Source organism: Salmo salar, chromosome ssa15 (assembly GCF_905237065.1).
Source record: "Salmo salar chromosome ssa15, Ssal_v3.1, whole genome shotgun sequence".
Classification (NCBI taxonomy): domain Eukaryota; kingdom Metazoa; phylum Chordata; class Actinopteri; order Salmoniformes; family Salmonidae; genus Salmo; species Salmo salar.
The window spans coordinates 8,193,151-8,219,010 of record NC_059456.1 but is presented as its reverse complement, the minus strand read 5'-3'; the positions used below and the strand labels follow the sequence as shown (position 1 = coordinate 8,219,010).

General features: G+C 43.1%; 1 protein-coding gene and 1 long non-coding RNA gene across 3 annotated transcripts in view; both read left to right on the top strand.

The window, feature by feature from the left end:
* LOC106570930 (protein mono-ADP-ribosyltransferase PARP8) overlaps window positions 1-25,860 on the top strand; it is a 76,911-nt gene that overhangs the window by 39,023 nt on the left and 12,028 nt on the right. Inside the window, exons 5-17 of the mRNA XM_045695428.1 lie at window positions 2,553-2,642; window positions 2,904-2,974; window positions 6,113-6,181; window positions 11,194-11,288; window positions 12,366-12,426; window positions 12,855-13,012; window positions 16,573-16,701; window positions 16,963-17,826; window positions 18,978-19,116; window positions 19,258-19,311; window positions 19,467-19,562; window positions 20,854-20,946; window positions 21,032-21,157. Of these exons, the coding sequence (XP_045551384.1) occupies window positions 2,553-2,642; window positions 2,904-2,974; window positions 6,113-6,181; window positions 11,194-11,288; window positions 12,366-12,426; window positions 12,855-13,012; window positions 16,573-16,701; window positions 16,963-17,826; window positions 18,978-19,116; window positions 19,258-19,311; window positions 19,467-19,562; window positions 20,854-20,946; window positions 21,032-21,157 (2,045 nt within the window). The remainder of the gene's footprint in view (window positions 1-2,552; window positions 2,643-2,903; window positions 2,975-6,112; window positions 6,182-11,193; window positions 11,289-12,365; window positions 12,427-12,854; window positions 13,013-16,572; window positions 16,702-16,962; window positions 17,827-18,977; window positions 19,117-19,257; window positions 19,312-19,466; window positions 19,563-20,853; window positions 20,947-21,031; window positions 21,158-25,860) is intronic.
* LOC123727208 (uncharacterized) lies at window positions 21,887-25,329 on the top strand. Of its 2 annotated transcripts, none has more exons than XR_006759123.1 (3): window positions 21,887-23,212; window positions 23,807-24,240; window positions 24,388-25,329. It is a non-coding gene; the product is annotated as an uncharacterized lncRNA (long non-coding RNA). The 2 variants fall into 2 exon arrangements; XR_006759122.1 differs by having other exon boundaries at window positions 23,754-24,240.

The following is a 25,860-nucleotide window of genomic DNA, read 5'->3' as shown; positions in this document are numbered from 1 at the left end:
CTGTTCTAGTAGGATCTTCCTGACATTTTCTTAGTTGCATCTCAGAGCAAAAGCCATGGTCTGCAGAGAGCTTCCAAAGCATCAGAGGAATCTCATTGTTGAAAGATATCAGTCAGGAGAAGGGTACAAAAGAATTTCCAAAGCATTACATATACCATGGAACACAGTGAAGACAGTCATCATCAAGTGGAGAAAATATGGCACCACAGAGACATTACCAAGAACTGGACGTCCCTCCAAAATTTATGAAAAGACGAGGGGAAAACTGGTCAGGGAGGCTTCCAAGAGGCCTACAGCAACATTAAAGGAACTGCAGGAATTTCTGGCAAGTACTGGCTGTGTGCTATATGTGACAACAATCTCCTGTATTCTTCATATGAATGGGCTATGGGGTAGTGTGGTAAGACGGAAGCCTTTTCTTTCAATGAAAAACATCCAAGCCCGGCTGAAGTTTGCAAAAACAAACATCAAGTCCCCCAAAAGCACGTGGGAAAATGTGTTATGGTCTGATGAAACCAAGGTTGAACCTTTTTGGCCATAATTCCAAAAGGTATGTTTGGCGCAAAAACAACACTGCACATCATCCAAAGAACACCATACCCACAGTGAAGCATGGTGGTGGCAGCATCATGCTTTGGGGCTGTTTTTCTTCAGCTGGAACCGGGGCCTTAGTCAGGGTGGAGGGAGTTATGAACAGTTCCAAATACCAGGCAATTTTGGCACAAAACCTTCAGGCGTCCGTTAGAAAGCTGAAGCTGAAGATGAAGAGGAAGTTCACCTTTCAGCACGACAACGACCCAAAGCACACCTCCAAATCCACGAAAGCATGGCTTCACCAGAAGAAGATTAATGTTTTGGAATGGCCCAGCCAGAGCCCAGACCTGAATCCAATTCAACATCTCTGGGGTGATCTGAAGAGGGCTGTGCACAGGAGATGTCCTCGCTATCTGACAGATTTGGAGCGCTTTTGCAAAGAAGAGAGGGCAAATATTGCCACATCAAGATGTGCCATGCTAATAGACTCCTACCCAAAAAGACTGAGTGCTGTAATAAAATCAAAAGGTCCTTCAACAAAGTATTAGTTTAAGGGTGTGCACACTTATGCAACCAGGTCATTTTTTAAATTTGTTTATTTATTTATTGTTTTTTATTTTTCCCCCTCAAAGATTTCAGTTTGTGTATATATATAATTGATTTACCCCAAAACATTATGGGTATTGGAAATGATGCAGACAATTACATTGATGGAAGCCACAATCTAGCTGCAATATTAAAACTGATCTACACCCTAAAAAAAAAGTAAATTCCCCCTGCATTAAAAAAAAAGCTTTTCTTCTAATCGACCTAAATGCTTTGTTGGTCCTAGCTCCTGTTAGCTCACATGAGAGATGTGGGCTAGTGGAACTGTTGGATCCATATTAGTTGGCTTATTTTGAACATTTTAAATCCACTAAATCCCCTATCTGGTTCAACCTCCGGTTGCCATGCAAACTATTGTGTGTTAGGTCACTTTATGAACGGGATATCTGGGTTCTGAGTACTTATCTAGTTGACTGTGATATATGGGTTATGAGTACTGTGATATATGGGTTATGAGTACTTATCTAGTTGAATGTGATATATCTAGTTGACTGTGATATATGGGTTATGAGTACTTATCTAGTTGAATGTGATATATGGGTTACGAGTACTTATCTAGTTGAATGTGATATGGGTTATGAGTACTTATCTAGTTGACTGTGATATATGGGTTCTGAGTACTTATCTAGTTGAATGTGATATCTGGGTTATGAGTACTTATCTAGTTGAATGTGATATCTGGGTTATGAGTACTTATCTAGTTGAATGTGATATCTGGGTTATGAGTACTTATCTAGTTGACTGTGATATATGGGTTATGAGTACTTATCTAGTTGAATGTGATACAGTTGAAGTTGGAAGTTTACATACACTTAGGTTGGAGTCATTAAAACTCATTTTTCAACCACTCCACAAATTTCTTGTTAACAAACTATAGTTTTGGCAAGTCGGTTAGGACATCTACTTTGTGCATGACACAACACATTTTTCCATCAATTGTTTACAGACAGAACTGAAAAAGTGTGTGCGAGCAAGGAGGCCTACAAACCTGACTCAGTTACACCAGCTCTGTCAGGAGGAATGGGCCAAAATTCACCCAACTTATTGTGGGAAGCTTGTGGAAGGCTACCTGAAACATTTTACCGAAGTTAAACAATTTTAAAGGCAATGCTACCAAATACTAATTGAGTGTATGTAAACTTCTGACCCACTGGGAATGTGATGAAAGAAATAAAATCGGAAATAAATCATTCTCTCTACTATTATTCTGACATTTCACATTCTTAAAATAGTGGTGGTGGTGGGTCTAACTGACCTAAGACAATTTTTACAAGGATTAAATGTCAGGAATTGTGAAAAACTGAGTTTAAATGTATTTGGCTAAACTTCCGACTTCAACTGTATATGGGTCATGAGCACTTATCTAGTTATCTTCCAAATGAAGTGTCTTCTTTCTTCTTTTCTCAACCCAGATAACACATATGTGTCAAACTCTGAGAAGGAGGATGAGGTTCTAGTCACCAGAGACCAGATCCCCGTCATCTTCCACAGAATAGCAACAGGTTCGTTTGCTTATCAGGCTGTCTGTAGTCTCTCTGCTGTTGTATCTCTGTTTATCAGACTGTCTGTAGTCTCTCTGATGTTGTATCTCTGTTTATCAGACTGTCTGTAGTCTCTCTGCTGTTGTCTCTGTTTATCAGACTGTCTGTACTCTCTCTGCCATTTTATCTCTGTTTATCAGACTGTTTGTTGGTATAGCAGATACTTAGATGAACAGATGTCCTGGCTAACTGTGTATTGTTGTGTGTGTGTGTTGTCAACAGAGATTAGGGTCAATAATGACACCAACTGCTGCCTGTCCATCAAGTCAAAACTTCAGACAGACAAGAACCAGGTGAGATGTACATCACTGATTAATAACACATTATAAAGGCTCATACATGCTCATAGCAAGTCATTAAGCATTATAACGTCAGCAATTTAATATCAGTTTGTAGAGAACTTTTTCATTGTGAACTAGTGTGTAATAACTGTATAATAGTATGTAATGTGTAACTGTATATTATTATGTAATAACTATAATAGTATGTAATATGTATAACTGTATAGTATTATGTAATAACTATAATAGTATGTAATAATGTGTAAACTGTTTAGTGTGTAAATATGTTAACTGTATGGTAGTATATAATGACTATTAGTATGTAATGTGTAGCGTGGTGTAATAGTGGTGTAATAGTGTAGTGGTGTAATAGTGGTGTAATAGTGTAGTGGTGTAATAGTGGTGTAATTTAATAGTGGCGTAATAGTGGTGTAATTGTAATAGTGTAGTGGTGTAATAGTGGTGTAATAGTGGTGTAATAGTGTGTAATGTAATAGTGGTGTACTAGTGTGTAATAGTGGTGTACTAGTGTGTAATAGTGGTGTACTAGTGGTGTAAGAGTGGTGTAATGTAATAGTGGTGCAATAGTAGTGTGGTGTAATGTAATAGTGGTGGAATAGGGGTGTAGTGGTAGAATAGTGGTGTAGTGGTGTAATAGTATAGTGGTGTAATAGTGTAGTGGTGTAATAGTATAGTGGTGTAATAGTGGTGTGGTGTAATAGTGGTGGTGTAGTTGTATAATAGTGGTGTAATAGTGTAGTGGTGTAATAGTGGTGAAAAAGGTCATTCAAATAACCAAATTCAACCTAGCTAATTTCCGATTTATACGAAATTGTTTTACCACAGAGGTAGCAAAACTGTACTTCAAATCGATGATACTCCCCCACTTAACATACTGCTTGACTAGTTGGGCCCAAGCTTGCTATACAACATTAAAACCTATTCAGTCTGTCTACAAACAGGCTCTCAAAGTGCTCGATAGGAAGCCCAATAGCCATCATCACTGTTACATCTTCAGAAAGCATGAGCTCCTGAGTTGGGAAAATCTTGTGCAATACACCGACGCATGTCTTGTATTCAAGATCCTAAATGTCCTGGCTCCCCCTCCACTCAGTATTTTTGTTAAACAGAAAACCCAAACATATGGCAGCAGATCCACAAGGTCTGCCATGAGAGGTGACTGTATAGTTCCCTTAAGGAAAAGCACCTTTAGTAAATCCGCTTTCTCTGTGAGAGCTTCCCATGTCTGGAATACACTGCCATCAGACACACATAACTGCACCACATATCACACTTTCACAAATTGCATGAAGACATGGCTAAAGGACAATCAGATGTGTGAACATAATCACTAGCTGTGTATTGCTACTTTCCATGTTGTCTGGTGTCTGGAGCTTGTGAGGTGTGGAAACACTTTGTTGCTTTTATGGATTTTGTCTTGTTGCTTTTTGTTCTATGTTGCTCTGTCTGTATGCTACATCTTGCTTGTCCTATGTTGCTCTGTCTGTATGCTACATCTTGCTTGTCCTATGTTACTCTGCGTGTGCTCACTGTTCAATGATTGTCTGTATTGTAATTGTTTTTAATAACCTGCCCAGGGGCTGTGGTTGAAAATTAGCCGGCTGGCTAAAACCGGCACTTTGTACGGAAACGTTGATTAATGTGCACTGTCCCTGTAAAAATAAAATAAACTCAATAATAGTAGTGTAGTTGTGTAATAGTGGTGTAATAGTGTAGTGGTGTAATAGTGGTATAATAGTGTAGTGGTGTAATAGTGCTATAATAGTATAGTGGTGTAATAGTGGTGTGGTGTAATAGTGGTGGTGTAGTTGTGTAATAGTGGTATAATAGTTTAGTGGTGTAATTGTGGTGTAATGTAATAGTGGTGTAATAGTGGTGTAATAGTATAGTGGTGTAATAGTGGTGTAATCGTGTAGTGGTGTAATAGTGCTATAATAGTGTAGTGGTGTAATAGTGGTGTGGTGTAATAGTGGTGGTGTAGTTGTGTAATAGTGGTATAATAGTTTAGTGGTGTAATAGTGGTGTAATGTAATAGTGGTGTAATAGTATAGTGGTGTAATAGTGGTGTAGTGGTGTAATAGTATAGTGGTGTAATGTAATAAGGGTGTAATAGTATAGTGGTGTAATAGTGGTGTAATGTAATAAGGGTTTAATGGTGGTGTAATAGTATAGTGGTGTGATAGTGGTGTAATGTAATAAGGGTGTAATAGTATAGTGGTGTAATAGTGGTGTAATAGTGGTGTGGTGTAATAGTTGTGTAATAGGGGTGTAATAGTGGAGTGGTGTAATAGTGGTGTAATAGTGGTGTGGTGTAATAGGGGTGTAATAGTAGAGTGGTGCAATAGTGGTGTAATAGTGTAGTGGTGTAATAGTATATTAACATGTTTGATAATGTAATGTGTAACTCTTTTAATAGTGTAATGTAATAATAATAGTGTATATAATAATGTGTGTAATTGCTGTGTGTAGCAACAAATGGCATGTAATAGTGTGTAGTAACGCTGTAATAGTGTGTAGTAACGCTGTAATAGTGTGTAGTAACGCTGTAATAGTGTGTAGTAACGCTGTATGAGTGTGTTGTAATGCTGTAATAGTGTGTAGTAACGCTGTAATAGTGTGTAGTAACGGTGTAATAGTGTGTAGTAACTGCGTAGTAGTGTGTAGTAACACTGTACGAGTGTGTAGTAATGCTGTAATAGTGTGTAGTAACTGGTGTAAGTGTGTAATACCACTGTAATAGTGTGTAATAACGCTGTAATAGTTTGTAGTAACGGTATAATAGTGTGTAGTAACAGTTGTAGTAACTGTAGTAACGGGTGTAGTAACGGTGATAATGCTTGTAGTAACTGTGTAATAGAGTGTAATGGGTGTAGTAACTAATAGTGTGTAGTAACAGGTATAGTAACTGTGGTAACGGGTGTAGTAACTGTGTAATAGTGTGTAATAATGAGTGTAGTAACTAATAGTGTGTAGTAATGGGTGTAGTAACTGTGTAGTGTGTAATAATGGGTGTAGTAACTGTGTAATAGTGTGTAATAATAGGTGTAGTAACTAATAGTGTAGTAACAGGTTTAGTAACTGTAGTAACGGGTGTAGTAACTGTGTAATAACATCTCTAACTTCCCCCAGTGCCACTATGCCATAGAGGAGGACTCTGAGGGGGATGCTGACTCTGAGGAGTTTTACTATGGAGGTCAGGTAAGCATCAAGCCTCATCTCCTCCATAACAACTACTGTAATTTATTAACCAATTAGATCGCCAGTGTTCAGCCCTCTCTTAGCTACAGAGGCGGTAGATTTCTTAGGGCAGGTTTCCCCAGACACAAATTAAGCCTAGTCCTGGACTGAAAAGCACTTTGGAGAATATATTTTTTTTGTTTGTTGTCCAGGTCAAGGCTTAATCTGTGTCCAGGAAACCACCCCCTAGTGGCAGTAAGTAGAACTCCTTATATTGGGGTGAGACCCAGGAGCTCTAAGGAGAAGCCAGAAATCAAAGCTCCAGACCTTCCCTGGCTTCTCCACCTGATTCCATGGCAGATTTCCCTAAAGTAGCCCTAGACTCATCAAGTATATAAAGCTCTTTTATATTTTCAGTCCGCTCACTCAGAAAGAGACCCGACGCTCATTCCTCATTCACCGTAGTGGGACGTTTCTATCACCCAAATGAACTCTTGACACAAAGTGACTTTCCGTATGGAAATATACGTCTGTTCTGATGAGCTACGGCTGCCTCCCCTCTCTCTCTCTCTCTCTCTCTCTCTCTCTCTCTCTCATCTTCTCTCTCCTTCCTTCTCCTCCTAACTGTTGATTGGTGAACTTTGTTCGGCCTCTTGTGACAAAGCGACAGTTTCTGAAGTTTGTTTGAGTGATTAGTCAGTTTCTGTGAGTAGCGAGTCTGTTTAAAGATTGCTTCGTGACCGACAGAGGCATCCATCACAATCTGGACTGAATTATGTTGCTTGCATCTGGGTTGCTCCATGTGTCACCCTCAAACAATTTGCCTGCAATTTAGTTGCATTGCATAGAAATCAAATCCTATTATAAGCGATTGTCTGTATGCAACATCCAATCAGTGGACAGAAACAAAGTTCACATGACTCGTCATATGGTTCCGGTCTGAACTCTGACCCGGTTGTCATGCCAACACCGCTGTCACAGTGCTGCCGTAAAGCACGACGAAAAGATACATGCCGAGTGGGAAATATATAAATAAATAATTTCTTAGACCGCATGGCTAGTCATGTTTTATTTACATGGTCTGGCAGTCAATAAATGTGTCATTTTAAAAGTGAAACCAGACCTTTCTCTGTCCAGTTTCAACTGACATTGTCCGACATGACTACAGCTAGCTAGCTTAGCTAGCAGCTGTCTGTAAAACATTGTTTTGCAAAATGGGCAACATTTTGGCTAGCTATCTAAATTGTACAGTCAGCATTTTGTGTCTCGATGCTGTTACAATTACCAAACGTTTGGCTAAACAAATCATTTATGAAATCATGTGTATGTATGATAGGATTGGATGTTGCATGCAGTTTATATTTTGTTTGAATTGCTTCGTGTATCAGCATGTCACTTGGTGAGTGCATCTGCAACATAAGTTACATGCAAATTGTTTTGTGTGACAAGCTTTAGAATGAAATGCCTCTCCCGTTGCAAAGTCAGTCACCGTAATATGGCCGTAATATTGTGTTTGTGTGTGTGTATGCGCCCTGTGGTTGCGCTTTGGGAAACGTGTCACGTCAGCGACACGTTATATATGGGCCCTATTGGCTATTCTTTAAAAGCTTCTAGATAAAAACACACTGTATTAACCTCCTAGATTGGAGGGTAACTAGTGGGTTTTCGGTGATATAATGTTAAAGCTGTCATAACAATTACAGAGTGAGTAGGACCTTGTTTCATATACCAGTGATGGTTTATATTCTTTGGATCTTTGATTATGTAGTATGGGGAGAAGGCAGGGATGTCATTTTTAAGGATTTTGGGCTCTAGCCAGTCGACCACCATTTTTACTAGCCCATGTACAAAATATGCCATAGGATATTTGAAAAGACAAAATGTCATGTTTTCTACTAGCCTGGTCTGAAAACTACTAGCCTCAGGCTAGCTTAAAATCCATTAATGGTAGTAGGCCTAGATAATGTTTACTTGATGTCAGTAGGTATACTGTAGTTAGTTTTCTTTATCAATAACATAACCAATGTTTTAAATAGGGGTGTGCTGATCTCATCATACCAGTAATCGTATGTTTTTACAACTTGATTGGAGTTCCACCTTTGATAAATTCAATTGATTGGACATGATTTGGAAAAGCACAGTGCATGTCAGAGCAAAAAAAACAAGACATGAGGTCGAAGGAATAGTCCGTAGAGCTCCGAGACAGAATTGTGTCGAGGCACAGATCTGGGGACGACTCTTCCTAGAGCTGGTGTAACCGATGTGAAATGGCTAGTTAGTTAGCGGTGGTGCGCGCTAATAGCATTTCAATCAGTGACGTCACTCGCTCTGAGACTTGAAGTAGGGTTTCCCCTTGCGTTGCAAGGGCCGCGGCTTTTGTGGCGCGATGGGTAACGATGCTTCGTGGGGTGTCAGTTGTTGATGTGTGCAGAGGGTCCCTGGTTCGAGCCCAGGTTGGGGCGAAGAGAGGGACGGAACCTACACTGTTACATTGGCCGCCCGGTTAAACTGAGCAATCGGAGGAGAAGGGCCTTGGTCAGGGAGGGGACCAAGAACCCGATGATCACTCTAACAGAGCTCCAGAGTTCCTCTGTGGAGATGGGAGAACATTTCGTGAAGGACAACCATCTCTGCAGCGCTCCACCAATCAGGCCTTTATGGTAGTGGCCAGTAGGAAGCCACTCCTCAGTAAAAGGCAAATGACAGCCCGCATGGAGTTTGCCAAAAGGCACCTAAAGACTCTCTCAGACTATGAGAAAAAAGGTTCTCTGGTTTGATGAAACCAACATTGAACTCTTTGGCCTGAATGCCAAGCGTCACGTGTGGAGGAAAACATGGCACCATCCCTACGGTGATGCATGGTGGTGGCATCATCATGCTGTGGGGATGTTTTTCAGCCGAAGGGACTGAGAGACTAGTCAGGATCGAGGCAAGGATGAAAGGAGCAAAGCACAGAGATCCTTGATGAAAACCTGCTCCAGAGTGCTCAGGACCTCAGACTGGGGCGAAGGTTCACCTTCCAATAGGACAACGACCCTAAGCACACAGCCAAGACAACACAGGAGTGGCTTCTGGACAAGTCTCTGAATGTCCAGAAGCCCTGTTTTTTTTACAGACAGACGAACTAGCCAATAGTTGTTGAGAGAACACAGTGCTTCATACTGTTTGAGTGCAAGAGAGATGTGTGCTGGCACTCACAGTTACAAACAAATATTGTCTTAATTGTATTTTGGGAAAATTCTCCATATCCGTTACGATACTCGTTTTGTCCGAGTACTTGACACACCCCTAGTTTTAAAGCAATTAATTATGACACATTAACTCCACTATTGTCTTAAATGTGTCTGGACAGCTCGAGGGGACTTAATGTTTAATGTGTCTGGACAGCTCTAGGAGACTTAATGTTTAATGTGTCTGGACAGCTCTAGGAGACTTAATGTTTAATGTGTCTGGACAGCTCGAGGGGACTTAATGTTTAATGTGTCTAGACAGCTCTAGGAGACTTAATGTTTAATGTGTCTAGACAGCTCTAGGAGACTTAATGTTTAATGTGTCTGGACAGCTCTAGGAGACTTAATGTGTCTGGACAGCTCTAGGAGACTTAATGTTTAATGTGTCTAGACAGCTCTAGGAGACTTAATGTTTAATGTGTCTGGACAGCTCTAGGAGACTTAATGTTTAATGTGTCTGGACAGCTCTAGGAGACTTAATGTTTAATGTGTCTGGACAGCTCTAGGAGACTTAATGTTTAATGTGTCTGGACAGCTCTAGGAGACTTAATGTTTAATGTGTCTGGACAGCTCTAGGAGACTTAATGTTTAATGTGTCTGGACAGCTCTAGGAGACTTAATGTTTAATGTGTCTGGACAGCTCTAGGAGACTTAATGTTTAATGTGTCTGGACAGCTCTAGGAGACAATGTGTAACCCTATTAATGAAAAAAATTATATTTTCATTTATCTGACCTTCATTAATCTGCACACAATATTTTAGAAGGGGTTAAAGTCCAAACCCCACCAGCGAAATGGTGGGACTCATTGGTTAATGTGTCTGGACAGCTGTAAGGGACTTATCGTTTGTGTCTGGACAGCTGTAGGGAGAATTGATTCATTAATATTCCAGTGATAATATTGGATTTCATTTAGCTCCTCCCAGAAATTTAACCGGCCAATGAAATGGAACAGGAGATGACACATTGAGTTAGCTGGTTGTTTATACAGTCTTGTCTCCCAAATGGCATCCTTATCCCTATGTAGTGCACTGGTTTTTACTATTCTGGTCACATGTAGTGCACTACATAGGGAATCGAGTGCTACATGGGACAAAGACAGTCCTTCTCAGTGAAACTTTTTTGTTCTCCACGAGTATTTGGAGCGTTCAGATTAAAGCATACCCACTTGGCATAGATGGCATTTCAACGTCTAGTTTTCATACAATTTTGGTTGAATTCAACGTGAGATTAGCAAAGGAAAAACTCACAATGTCATTGGATTTAGATTAAAAGTTGAGTGAAAAAAAAATATATTAATTTCCTTTACGTTGATTTTACTTTTTTGCAAATCCAATCAGTTTTTTCCAACGTCATCACATTGAGTTTAGTTGTTGAGATAACGTGGAAACAACGTTGATTCAATCAGTTTTGCACAGTGGGTTGTCAAACACATCCCATGAACTGATTATTGTTCTGCTGTTGGTTGATTTTGGCAGACAAAAGCACAAAATGTCCTTAGCAGCAGCTGATTGGTCGTGTTTTGGGTCTCTTTAGAGATCTGTCCAATCAATACATTTTAGTGGAGGGGAGGGCAAAGGACCGCACTTAAAATAAATTTAAAAAAAGCCTTTCAGGTCTCCCCTCTGAGTCGGCTTCCTTTCTAGGTATCGTCCTTCTATGGAGATTTTTGCTGGTCACTGTGCCTGTGAATCTCTTTTCTCTTTGGGGGTCTAAGTTACTGTGAAGAGGTTTGAATATACTGCTCATGGGGGGAAGGATTTTAAAACCCGTTTCATTGATTTATTGACATCTCTCTCTGATAGGTGAACTCTGATGGCGAACTCAACAAACACCACCAGTTGGAGGCGGACCTGGCGGCGGTCCGGGAGATGTACGGACACCACTCAGTATCTCTCAGGTAATAATAATAATAATATACAGTTCATTCTGAAAGTATTCAGACCCCTTGACTTTTTCCACATTTTGTTACGTTACAGCCTTATTCTAAAATTGATTAAATAAATAAAATATCCTCATTGATCTACGCACTACCCCATAATGACAAAGCGAAAACTTTTTTTTTTTTTGCAAGTTTATACAAAATTAAAAACAAATACCTTTTGCTATTAGACTTGAAATTGAGGTCAGGTGCATCCTGTTTCCATTGATCATCCTTGAGATGTTTCTACAACTTCATTGGAGTCCACCTGTGGTAAATTCAATTGATTGAACATGATTTGGAAAGGCACACACCTGTCTATATAAGGTCCCAATGTTGACAGTGCATGTCAGAGTAAAAACCAAGCCATGAGGTTGAAGGAATTGTCCGTAGAGCTCCGAGACAGGATTGTGTCGAGGCACAGATCTGGGGAAGGGTACCAAAACATTTCTGCACCATTGGAGGTCCCCAAGAACACAGTGGCCTCCATTCTTAAATGGAAGAAGTTTGGAACCACCAAGACTGTTCCTAGAGCTGGCCGCCCGGCCAAACTGAGTGATCGGGGGAGAAGGGCCTTGGTCAGGGACTTCTGGCCAACTTGACACAACTGTGGAATAAATTGGAGTCAACATGGGCCAGCATCCCTGTGGAATGGGGAGGGGGGGGGGTGACTTAGTGTGGATGGTGGTGCATGGCAGGGCCTATTGGATGGCTCATCACTGAGCAGAGAGCTGGTCCTCCAGAGGGGATGGGGGTGTGCGTGTGTGTGTGCGTGTGTTGTACCATTCTATGTTGAGAATAAGATATGAAAGGGTAGCTGTGCTGAATAATGCATTTTCATTGTAATGCTGATAATACAACTTCAAACATGTTTTCAAGATGAAAAAGCTCTCAATCAGCCTCTTTGTGGCATTTCTATGTTGCGATATCAAAGTAGCCCAGAGACAATGCAGAAATCTCCCATGTTTAAATAATATGCATGCTGACTCTGACTGAAAATGTCTTCATTTGACGATAGAGAACTGAAATATGTTCCGTCTTTCTAATCTGTTGTAGGGAATACGGTGCCATTGACGATGTGGACATTGATCTCCACATCGACGTCACTTTCCTAGATGTAAGTATTATAGTATTTATTACCTACCATTCCTTCCACGTTGTCGTTCTGATCTGATGAGCTTAACGCTGGCATTTGAAATTTATTTGACAATTTAAAAAATACAATTCAGACACACAAGTGGATTGACGCCATGTTAACCGTGTAGGTCTGTACCCTAAAATAACATGGTTTAGTGGATTGACCCCATTTTAACCATGTAGGTCTGTACCCTAAAATAACATGGTTTAGTGGATTGACCCCATGTTAACCGTGTAGGTCTGTACCCTAAAATAACATGGTTTAGTGGATTGACCCCATTTTAACCGTGTAGGTCTGTACCCTAAAATAACATGGTTTAGTGGATTGACCCCATAAAATAATAAAAAATGTCAACACTATGTAAAAAAAGAAAAATAGACATATTTATGATTTCTTTGGGTCATCAGGAGGAAATCGCTCTAGCGTGGGACGTGATACGGAGGGAGCCGGTGATTGTGCGTCTACACTGCTCTCTGACACAGTACCTGAATGGACCAGTCCCCACGGTGGACGTGTTCCAGGTGTCGACTAAAGACCGGTTTGGACTAGGACATCAGATGAAGAAGTAAGTGAAAGATGGTTCTAATATCGCATGCCCTTTCAACACGAGAGAGTTTAGTGGAATTGTTTGCATTGCATTTTCAAACTCTCAATTAATAGATACAATTACTTAATTCTTTAGAGTTGAGGGGGGGGACTATGATACATAAGCATACTATGTATCACTTAGCTATTTGATTTTGAATTTTAGGAACACTTTAGGTATATAAAGAATAATATATATATATGTATATATATACAGTACCAGTCAAAAGTTTGTACACACCTACTCATTCAAGTGTTTTTCTATATTCTACATTGTATAACACATATGGAATCAAGTAGTAACCAAAAAAGTGTTAAAATAAATCAAAATATATTTTAAATGTGAGATTCTTCAAAGTAGCCACCCTTGGCCTTGATGATAGCTTGGCGCACTCTTGGCATTCTCTCAACCAGCTTCATGAGGTAGTCACCTGGAATGCATTTCAATTAACAGGTGTGCCTTGTTAAAAGTTAATTTGTGGAATTTATTTCCAATCAGTTGTGTTGTGACAAGGTATGGGTGGTATAGAGAAGATAGCCCTATTTGATAAAAGACCAAGTCCATATTATGGCAAGAACATCTCAAATAAGCAAAGAGAAACAACACTCCATCATTACTTTAAGACATGAAGGCCAGTCAATACGGAACATTTCAAGAACTTTGAACGTTTCTTCAAATGCAGTTGCAAAAACCATCAAGCGCTGTGATGAAACTGGCTCTCATGAGGACCGCCACAGAAAAGGAAGACCCAGAGTAACATCTGCTGCAGAGGATAAGTTCATTAGAGTTAACTGCAGCTCAGATTGCAGCCCAAATAAATGCTTCACAGAGTTCAAGTAACAGACACATCTCAACATCAACTGTTCAGAGACTGTGTGAATCAGGCCTTCATGGTTGAATTGCTGCAAAGAAATCACTAGAGGAGGTGTGATGGTGTGGGGGTGCTGTGCTTTGGTGAAACTGACAGTGATTTATTTAGAATTCAAGGCACACTTAACCAGCATGGTTACCACAGCATTCTGCAGCGATACGCCATCCTGTCTGGTTTGTTTGTCAACAGGACCATGACCCAAAAACACACCTCCAGGCTGTGTAAGGGCTATTTGACCAAGAAGGAGAGTGATGGAGTGCTGCATCAGATGACCTGGCCTCCACAATCCCCCAACCTCAACCTAATTGAGATGGTTTGGGAATAGTTGGACTGCAGAGTGAAGGAAAAGCAGCCAACAAGTGCTCAACATATGTGGGAACTCCTTCAAGACTGTTGGAAAAGCATTCCTCATGAAGCTGCTTGAGAGAATGCCAAAAGTGTGCAAAGCTGTCATCAAGGCAAAGGGTGGCTACTTTGAAGAATCTCAAATATAAAATATATTTTGATTTTATTTAACACGTTTTTGGTTACTACATGATTCCATATGTGTTATTTCATCGTTTTGATGTCTTCAGTATTATTCTACAATGTAGAAGATAAAGAAAAACCCTTGAATGAGTAGGTGTTGAATTTAGCCTTTACTACTATAGCCCATAGAAACGCGTTGAATAACACATTCATAAATGGCAAAAAATGAAGGTAAAAAAATGTATGATAAGCAACCAGGTTTAGAAGTGTCTGTCATAAATAAATATATAATGTACAATGCATTCAGAAAGTATTCAGACCCCTTGACTTTTTCCAAATTTTCTTACATTACAGCCTTATTCTAAAATTGATTAAATTGAGTTTTTCTTCAATTTACAAGCAATACCCCATAATGACCCAATTTTTTGTTGCAAATTTATAAAAAATACAAAACTGATATCACATTTACATAAATATACAAGACCATTTACTCAGTACTTTGTTGAAGCATCTTTGGCAGTGATTACAGCCTCGAGTCTTCTTGGGTATGACGCTACAAGCTTGGCACACCTGTATTTGGGGAGTTTCACCCATTCTTCTCTGCAGATCCTCTCAAGCTCTGTCAGGTTGGATGGGGAGAATCGCTGCACAGCTATTTTCAGGTCTCTCCAGAGATGTTCGATCAGGTTCAATTCCCGGCTCCGCTAGGCCACTCAAGGACATTCAGAGACTTGTCCCAAAGCCACTCCTGTGTTGTCTTGGCTGTGTGCTTAGGATCGTTGTCCTGTTGGAAGGTGAACCTTCACCCCAGTCTGAGGTCCTGAGTGCTCTGGAGCAGGTTTTCATCAAGGATCTCTCTGTACTTTGCTCTGTTCATCTTTCCCTCGATCCTGACTAGTCTCCCAGTCCCTGCCGCTAAAAAATATGATTCTGCCACCACCATGCTTCACCGTAGGGATAGTGACAGGTTTCCACCAGACGTGAGGCTTTGCATGCAGGCTTAAGAGTTCAATCTTGGTTTCATCAGACCAGAGAATCTTGTTTTTCGTTTGTCTGAGAGTCCTTTAGGTGCCTTTTGGCAAACTCCAGGCTGGCTGTCATGTGCCTTTTACTGAGGAGTGGCTTCCGTCTGGCCACTACCGTAAAGGCCTGATTGGTGGAGTGCTGCACAGGTGGTTGTCCTTTTGGAAGGATCTCCCATCTCCACAGAGGAACTACAGAGCTCTAGAGTTCCTCTGTGGAGATTGGAGGTCCTTCTACTCTGATTTCTCAATTTGGCCAGGTGGCCAGCTCTAGGAAGAGTCTTGGTGGTTCCAAACTTCTTGCATTTAAGAATGATGGAGGCCACTGTGTTCTTGGGGACCTCCAATGCTGCAGAAATGTTTTGGTACCCTTCCCCAGATCTGTGCCTCGACACAATCCTGTCTCGGAGCTCTATGGACAATTCCTTCGACCTTATGGCTTGGTTTTTGCTCTGACATGCACTGTCAACTGTGGAACCTTATATAGACAGCCTTTCTAAATCATGTTTGAATCAATTGAATTTAACACAGGTGGACTCCAATCAAGTTGTAGAAACATCTAAAGGATGATCAATGGAAACAGGATGCACCTGAGCTCAATTTAATTCTCATAGCAAACGGTCTGAATACTTATGTAAATAGCAATTTTTTTGCAATTTTTTTCTAAAAACCTGTTTTCGCTTTGTCATTATGGGGTAGATTTTGGAGATTATGGAGATTTTAGAATAAGGCTGTAACTTAACAACCCGTGGAGAAGGGGAAGGGATCTGAATACTTTCCGATGGCAGTGTAGGTGGCAACAATTCACCGCAGATGTGGAAGTGCGAAACTGGCAGATGTGGTGGATTGAGATGCATCCAATACAAAAGAAAAATACAAAAAAACTTATCTCTAGCTTAAATGTATGGATTTTTATGGGTATTTTTTGTTGTTATGTAACTTAGATTGATGCATTGGTCTGTCAATCAACTCTAGGGGGTTTTCATTTAAATTTTTTCTACAACTAGATAAAATTCACAGTTAGTAGTTGAAATTAGTGCAGACAAGGTAATGCCAGTCTTTGAAGGACATTAGCCCGAATCTGTTGAATTGTGGATCCCTTCATTGGATAACACGTTTGTTTCTTTTCTCTTACAAAAGATAATGTAGACATTACATCCCCCCCCCCCTCTCTTCAGGATAATGCAGACGTTTGTCACCCAGCAGTGGAAACATCAAAGTAAAGAGAAGCTCAACTGCCCTCACAACAAAAACAAGAGTGACAAGAAGGTCAAATCTCCCCTCCACATCTTCTCGACCCTCCGCAGGTCAGAGAAACATCATAATACTGACATTTTATGTCTAACGTAATTATCGACTTGAACCTGTCTGTCACTATAATTAAACTACAGACATTTCTTGTTCCTTACCACATAGGCACTTACTGTATCTGAAAGGATCAGATAGGTATGATATGGCAGTATCTCCACTTTGCTCTCTGATTGGTTAGGCAGAAATTGAGCCTGGGTTTACTCTCTCCGTTCCCATAATTTGTGTATATTGGACAATAAAGTTATCTTCGTCTTCAGATCTCCCAGCTACCCGCCTCCCGGCTGTGTCAAGAGCAAAAAGAAGCTGAAGCCAGAACAAGATGGCGTCTCTAAATCCCATCGCCTTCTCCGCCGGACTTACACCAGCACCGCCAAACAGCAGGTTGAGGTGGACGGCTGCGCCCCCGGGACCAAGACTACCCACCGTCTCCTGGGCCTTTCCCTGTCTAGCGGAGACCCCCGTATGGACCACGGAGGAGGGCCCGGCCCACTGCCCTTCAAACCCCGCCGCATGGGCAGGCCCTGCATGGCTGAGGTCAAACCAGAGGACCTCCGACCCGCTCCCCATAAGCTCCTGCCTCGCTCGTGCTCCGGCGACCCCCGCTGTGAGCACGCGGGAGTGGGAGGAGGTGGGGAAGGGGGTGTAGGTAGTCTTGGGGGAGGTGTTGGTGGTGGAGGAGGTAGTCTTGGGGGAGGTGTTGGTGGTGGGCTGGGCCAGAGTGGTGGTGGAGCGGGTAGTCCTGGGGGAGGTGTTGGTGGTGGGCTGGGCCAGAGTGGTGGTGGAGGGGGTAGTCTTGGGGGATGTAGTCCTGGGGGAGGTGTTGGTGGTGGGCTGGGCCAGAGTGGTGGTGGAGCGGGTAGTCTTTGGGGATGTAGTCCTGGGGGAGGTGTTGGTGGTGGGCTGGGCCAGAGTGGTGGTGGAGGGGGTAGTCTTGGGGGATGTAGTCCTGGGGGAGGTGTTGGTGGTGGGCTGGGCCAGAGTGGTGGTGGAGCGGGTAGTCTTGGGGGATGTAGTCCTGGGGGAGGTTTGAAACACCACAGGCTGCTCAGTAGGTCGTGCTCTGGTTCTATCAGGACGGAGGAGCTGGATGGACTGAAACACCACCACCACCTCCTCAGCAGGTAAGATGAGATGACATAAGATAACATATTAACATGACATAGTACTTTATTAATCCCCAAAGATAACATATTAACATGACATAGTACTTTGTTAATCCCCAAAGATAACATATTAACATGACATAGTACTTTGTTAATCCCCAAAGATAACATATTAACATGACATAGTACTTTGTTAATCCCCAAAGATAACATATTAACATGACATAGTACTTTATTAATCCCCAAAGACAACATATTAACATGACATAGTACTTTATTAATCCCCAAAGACAACATATTAACGTGACATAGTACTTTATTAATCCCCAAAGATAACATATTAACGTGACATAGTACTTTATTAATCCCCAAAGATAACATATTAACGTGACATAGTACTTTATTAATCCCCAAAGATAACATATTAACGTGACATAGTACTTTGTTAATCCCCAAAGATAACATATTAACGTGACATAGTACTTTATTAATCCCCAAAGATAACATATTAACGTGACATAGTACTTTATTAATCCCCAAAGATAACATATTAACGTGACATAGTACTTTATTAATCCCCAAAGGAAGGAACATTTGTTTGCACCAGATGATACATAAATATGCAACAACAAACACTAAAAGCAGCAACTCATGTTACTGCAGGTCCTACTGCCTCATCAATGCATGTTACTGCAGGTCCTACTGCCTCATCAATGCCTCCATGTTACTGCAGGTCCTACTGCCTCATCAATGCCTCCATGTTACTGCAGGTCCTACTGCCTCATCAATGCCTCCATGTTACTGCAGGTCCTACTGCCTCATCAATGCCTCCATGTTACTGCAGGTCCTACTGCCTCATCAATGCCTCCATGTTACTGCAGGTCCTACTGCCTCATCAATGCCTCCATGTTACTGCAGGTCCTACTGCCTCATCAATGTATGTGGCTGCAGGTCCTACTGCCTCATCAATGTATGTGGCTGCAGGTCCTACTGCCTCATCAATGCCTCCATGTTACTGCAGGTCCTACTGCCTCACCAATGCCTTCATGCTACTGCAGGTCCTACTGCCTCACCAATGCCTTCATGCTACTGCAGGTCCTACTGCCTCACCAATGCCTTCATGCTACTGCAGGTCCTACTGCCTCATCAATGCCTCCATGTTACTGCAGGTCCTACTCCAGCAGTACCAAGATGGGCAAGGCAGCGGACATCTTCAAGGACTCTGTGGCTCCGTCCGAGGGGAGGCGGCTCTCTCTTACCTCAGGGCTCATCGGGATCCTCGCCCCCTCGCTCGCCACACCACCGCCGGTCAGTAAGGCTGCTGGTGATTGGTTGATCCGAAAGGCATCCTCTCATGATTGGTTGATCTTGATTTGTCATTAGAAACAGGGATTGTTGACCTTTTTTGGATCACAGGCAGGTAACAAACATCCCTCTCTTCCTTTACAGCCAAACAATGGAGCCAAGTCCATACCAATAAAAGACAGAGGTTTCCTTGTCCAGGTAAATGCTCCCTGAATTTCACCTGAGCTCTTCTATCAATTATATGTTTGTAACCATTTACTTCAAGCAAATGTGTACATGTAGAAGGAGTTGATATGTGTCCTAAAAACATATGAGTATTTATCATGTCTTCTAATAATGTCTTCTGTCTTCAGACTATGGAATATGCTGAGCGGAGGATTCCGGTCCTAAATGAGTTCTGTGTGGTGTGTGATGAACCACACGTTTTCCAGAACGGACCAATGCTCAGAGTGAGTACTGTACACACATACTAGCACACAGTACAAGAAAAGTGAAAAACAGCTATATTCAGTTCAGCCCATACAGCTAAATTTAACCAGACCCTGTAAGGTTTTAAACTCCAGTCCTCGAGAGCCTGATTGGTGTCACAGTTTTGCCCCAGCCCCCAGCTAACACACCTGACTCCAATAATCACCTCATGATCTTCAGTTTAGAATACAATGTGATTAATCAGGAGTGTTTGTTAGGGATGGAGAAACTGGAATTAGCCCCACCCCTGTTTTAAAGCATGATGTGATGTTGGCACCAACCAGGGAAGTACTCAGTCCTAATGATATGACGATAGGTCACTGTCCTGAGTCCTAATGATACGACTATAGGTCACTGTCCTGAGTCCTAATGATACGACGATAGGTCACTGTCCTGAGTCCTAATGATACGACGATAGGTCACTGTCCTGAGTCCTAATGATACGACGATAGGTCACTGTCCTGAGTCCTAATGATATGACGATAGGTCACTGTCCTGAGTCCTAATGATACGACGATAGGTCACTGTCCTGAGTCCTAATGATACGACTATAGGTCACTGTCCTGAGTCCTAATGATACGACTATAGGTCACTGTCTTGAGTCCTCCTAATGATACGACCATAGGTCACTGTCCTGAGTCCTCCTAATGATACGACCATAGGTCACTGTCCTGAGTCCTAATGATACGACTATAGGTCACTGTCCTGAGTCCTCCTAATGATACGACCATAGGTCACTGTCCTGAGTCCTAATGATACGACCATAGGTCACTGTCCTGAGTCCTAATGATACGACCATACCTGTGGAATGAGGGCTTTGTTATACCAGTAGTAACTTTGGAATGAGGACTTTGTATACCAGTAGTACCTGTGGAATCAGGGGTTTGTATACCAGTAGTAACTGTGGAATCAGGGGTTTGTATACCAGTAGTAACTGTGGAATCAGGGGTTTGTATACCAGTAGTAACTGTGGAATGAGAGCTTTGTTATACCAGTAGTAACTGTGGAATGAGGGCTTTGTATACCAGTAGTACCTGTGGAATCAGGGCTTTGTATACCAGTAGTACCTGTGGAATAAGGGCTTTGTATAGCAATAGTAACTGTTGTAGAGGGTAGCCTCTGTTTCTGACTCATTTAACCCAAAACATCATTGTTTCTAACGAGCAGCACAACCATTACTATCACTCTATATGAGTTAGAGGGAGAAAATATGCTTTAAGGCTAAACAAGAGATCTATCTGAATGATCCTATGTGGTGTGTCCACCCCACAGCCCACGGTGTGCGAGCGGGAGCTGTGTGTGTTTGCCTTTCAAACACTGGGGGTGATGAACGAGGCAGCCGACGAGATCGCCACAGGAGCTCAGGTATGCATGAGCGCACACACACACACACACACACACACACACACACACACACACAGCTGGCTGAGTGTCCGTCTCTGTTTCCTAGGTGGTGGATCTGTTGGTGTCCATGTGTAGGTCTGCTCTAGAGTCTCCCAGGAAAGTGGTCATCTTTGAGCCGTATCCCTCCGTGGTGGATCCATGTGACTCCCAGGCACTGGCCTTCAACCCCAGGGTATGGTTTACTAACCCTGAACCTACTAACAGCCTTGCCTTCAACCCCAGGGTATGGTTTACTAACCCTGAACCTACTAACAGGCCTTCAACCCCAGGGTATGGTTTACTAACCCTGAACCTACTAACAGGCCTTCAACCCCAGGGTATGGTTTACTAACCCTGAACCTACTAACAGTCCTTCAACCCCAGGGTATGGTTTACTAACCCTGAACCTACTAACAGGCCTTCAACCCCAGGGTATGGTTTACTAACCCTGAACCTACTAACAGCCTTAGGCCTTCAACCCCAGGGTATGGTTTACTAACCCTGAACCTACTAACAGGCCTTCAACCCCAGGGTATGGTATACTAACCCTGAACCTACTAACAGCCTTAGGCCTTCAACCCCAGGGTATGGTTTACTAACCCTGAACCTACTAACAGTTGCCTTCAACCCCAGGGTATGGTTTACTAACCCTGAACCTACTAACAGGCCTTCAACCCCAGGGTATGGACACTAACCCTGAACCTACTAACAGGCCTTCAACCCCAGGGTATGGTTTACTAACCCTGAACCTACTAACAGGCCTTCAACCCCAGGGTATGGTTTACTAACCCTGAACCTACTAACAGGCCTTCAACCCCAGGGTATGGTTTACTAACCCTGAACCTACTAACAGCTGCCTTCAACCCCAGGGTATGGTTTACTAACCCTGAACCTACTAACAGGCCTTCAACCCCAGGGTATGGTTTACTAACCCTGAACCTACTAACAGGCCTTCAACCCCAGGGTATGGTTTACTAACCCTGAACCTACTAACAGGCCTTCAACCCCAGGGTATGGTTTACTAACCCTGAACCTCCTAACAGCCTCAGGCCTTCAACCCCAGGGTATGGTTTACTAACCCTGAACCTACTAACAGGCCTTCAACCCCAGGGTATGGTTTACTAACCCTGAACCTACTAACAGGCCTTCAACCCCAGGGTATGGTTTACTAACCCTGAACCTACTAACAGGCCTTCAACCCCAGGGTATGGTTTACTAACCCTGAACCTCCTAACAGCCTCAGGCCTTCAACCCCAGGGTATGGTTTACTAACCCTGAACCTACTAACAGGCCTTCAACCCCAGGGTATGGTTTACTAACCCTGAACCTACTAACAGCCTTAGGCCTTCAACCCCAGGGTATGGTTTACTAACCCTGAACCTACTAACAGGCCTTCAACCCCAGGGTATGGTATACTAACCCTGAACCTACTAACAGGCCTTCAACCCCAGGGTATGGTTTACTAACCCTGAACCTACTAACAGGCCTTCAACCCCAGGGTATGGTTTACTAACCCTGAACCTCCTAACAGGCCTTCAACCCCAGGGTATGGTTTACTAACCCTGAACCTACTAACAGGCCTTCAACCCCAGGGTATGGTTTACTAACCCTGAACCTACTAACAGGCCTTCAACCCCAGGGTATGGTTTACTAACCCTGAACCTACTAACAGGCCTTCAACCCCAGGGTATGGTTTACTAACCCTGAACCTACTAACAGGCCTTCAACCCCAGGGTATGGTTTACTAACCCTGAACCTACTAACAGTCCTTCAACCCCAGGGTATGGTTTACTAACCCTGAACCTACTAACAGGCCTTCATCCCCAGGGTATGGTTTACTAACCCTGAACCTACTAACAGCCTCAGGCCTTCAACCCCAGGGTATGGTTTACTAACCCTGAACCTACTAACAGGCCTTCAACCCCAGGGTATGGTTTACTAACCCTGAACCTACTAACAGGCCTTCAACCCCAGGGTATGGGTTACTAACGCTGAACCTACTAACAGGCCTTCAACCCCAGGGTATGGTTTACTAACCCTGAACCTACTAACAGGCCTTCAACCCCAGGGTATGGTTTACTAACCCTGAACCTACTAACAGGCCTTCAACCCCAGGGTATGGTTTACTAACCCTGAACCTACTAACAGGCCTTCAACCCCAGGGTATGGTTTACTAACCCTGAACCTCCTAACAGCCTCAGGCCTTCAACCCCAGGGTATGGTTTACTAACCCTGAACCTACTAACAGGTCTTCAACCCCAGGGTATGGTTTACTAACCCTGAACCTACTAACAGGCCTTCAACCCCAGGGTATGGTTTACTAACCCTGAACCTACTAACAGTCCTTCAACCCCAGGGTATGGTTTACTAACCCTGAACCTACTAACAGGCCTTCATCCCCAGGGTATGGTTTACTAACCCTGAACCTACTAACAGCCTTAGGCCTTCAACCCCAGGGTATGGTTTACTAACCCTGAACCTACTAACAGGCCTTCAACCCCAGGGTATGGTTTACTAACCCTGAACCTACTAACAGGCCTTCAACCCCAGGGTATGGTTTACTAACCCTGAACCTACTAACAGCCTTAGGCCTTCAACCCCAGAGTATGGTTTACTAACCCTGAACCTACTAACAGCCTCAGGCCTTCAACCCCAGGGTATGGCTTACTAACCCTGAACCTACTAACAGGCCTTCAACCCCAGGGTATGGTTTACTAACCCTGAACCTACTAACAGGCCTTCAACCCCAGGGTATGGTTTACTAACCCTGAACCTCCTAACAGCCTCAGGCCTTCAACCCCAGGGTATGGTTTACTAACCCTGAACCTCCTAACAGCCTCAGGCCTTCAACCCCAGGGTATGGTTTACTAACCCTGAACCTACTAACAGGCCTTCAACCCCAGGGTATGGTTTACTAACCCTGAATCTACTAACAGGCCTTCAACCCCAGGGTATGGTTTACTAACCCTGAACCTACTAACAGGCCTTCAACCCCAGGGTATGGTTTACTAACCCTGAACCTCCTAACAGCCTCAGGCCTTCAACCCCAGGGTATGGTTTACTAACCCTGAACCTACTAACAGGCCTTCAACCCCAGGGTATGGTTTACTAACCCTGAACCTACTAACAGCCTTAGGCCTTCAACCCCAGGGTATGGTTTACTAACCCTGAACCTACTAACAGGCCTTCAACCCCAGGGTATGGTAACTAACCCTGAACCTACTAACAGGCCTTCAACCCCAGGGTATGGTTTACTAACCCTGAACCTACTAACAGGTCTTCAACCCCAGGGTATGGTTTACTAACCCTGAACCTACTAACAGGCCTTCATCCCCAGGGTATGGTTTACTAACCCTGAACCTACTAACAGCCTTAGGCCTTCAACCCCAGGGTATGGTTTACTAACCCTGAATCTACTAACAGGCCTTCAACCCCAGGGTATGGTTTACTAACCCTGAACCTACTAACAGGCCTTCAACCCCAGGGTATGGTTTACTAACCCTGAACCTACTAACAGGCCTTCAACCCCAGGGTATGGTTTACTAACCCTGAACCTACTAACAGCCTCAGGCCTTCAACCCCAGGGTATGGTTTACTAACCCTGAACCTACTAACAGGCCTTCAACCCCAGGGTATGGCTTACTAACCCTGAACCTACTAACAGCCTTAGGCCTTCAACCCCAGGGTATGGTTTACTAACCCTGAACCTACTAACAGGCCTTCAACCCCAGGGTATGGTTTACTAACCCTGAACCTACTAACAGGCCTTCAACCCCAGGGTATGGTTTACTAACCCTGAACCTACTAACAGCCTTAGGCCTTCAACCCCAGGGTATGGTTTACTAACCCTGAACCTACTAACAGGCCTTCAACCCCAGGGTATGGTATACTAACCCTGAACCTACTAACAGGCCTTCAACCCCAGGGTATGGTTTACTAACCCTGAACCTACTAACAGGCCTTCATCCCCAGGGTATGGTTTACTAACCCTGAACCTACTAACAGCCTCAGGCCTTCAACCCCAGGGTATGGTTTACTAACCCTGAACCTACTAACAGGCCTTCAACCCCAGGGTATGGTTTACTAACCCTGAACCTACTAACAGTCCTTCAACCCCAGGGTATGGTTTACTAACCCTGAACCTACTAACAGGCCTTCATCCCCAGGGTATGGTTTACTAACCCTGAACCTACTAACAGCCTTAGGCCTTCAACCCCAGGGTATGGTTTACTAACCCTGAACCTACTAACAGCCTTAGCCTTCAACCCCAGGGTATGGTTTACTAACCCTGAACCTACTAACAGGCCTTCATCCCCAGGGTATGGTTTACTAACCCTGAACCTACTAACAGGCCTTCAACCCCAGGGTATGGCTTACTAACCCTGAACCTACTAACAGCCTTAGGCCTTCAACCCCAGGGTATGGTTTACTAACCCTGAACCTACTAACAGGGCTTCAACCCCAGGGTTTTGCTTACTAACCCTGAACCTACTAACAGGGCTTCAACCCCAGGGTATGGCTTACTAACCCTGAACCTACTAACAGGCCTTAGGCCTTCAACCCCAGGGTATGGTTTACTAACCCTGAACCTACTAACAGCCCTTCAACCCCAGGGTATGGCTTACTAACCCTGAACTTACTAACAGCCTTAGGCCTTCAACCCCAGGGTATGGCTTTTATCAGCAGCAATTTGAAGAATTCCTGCAATAAATCCACCCCCCCCCCAAAAAAATCCTGTGTGGCTCAGTTGGTAGAGCATGGTGTTTGCAACGCCAGGGTTGTGGGTTCGATTCCCACGGGGGACCAGTACGGGAAAAAAAGGGGGAAAAAATGTATGAAATGTATGCATTCACTACTGTAAGTCGCTCTGAATAAGAGCGTCTGCTAAATGACTAA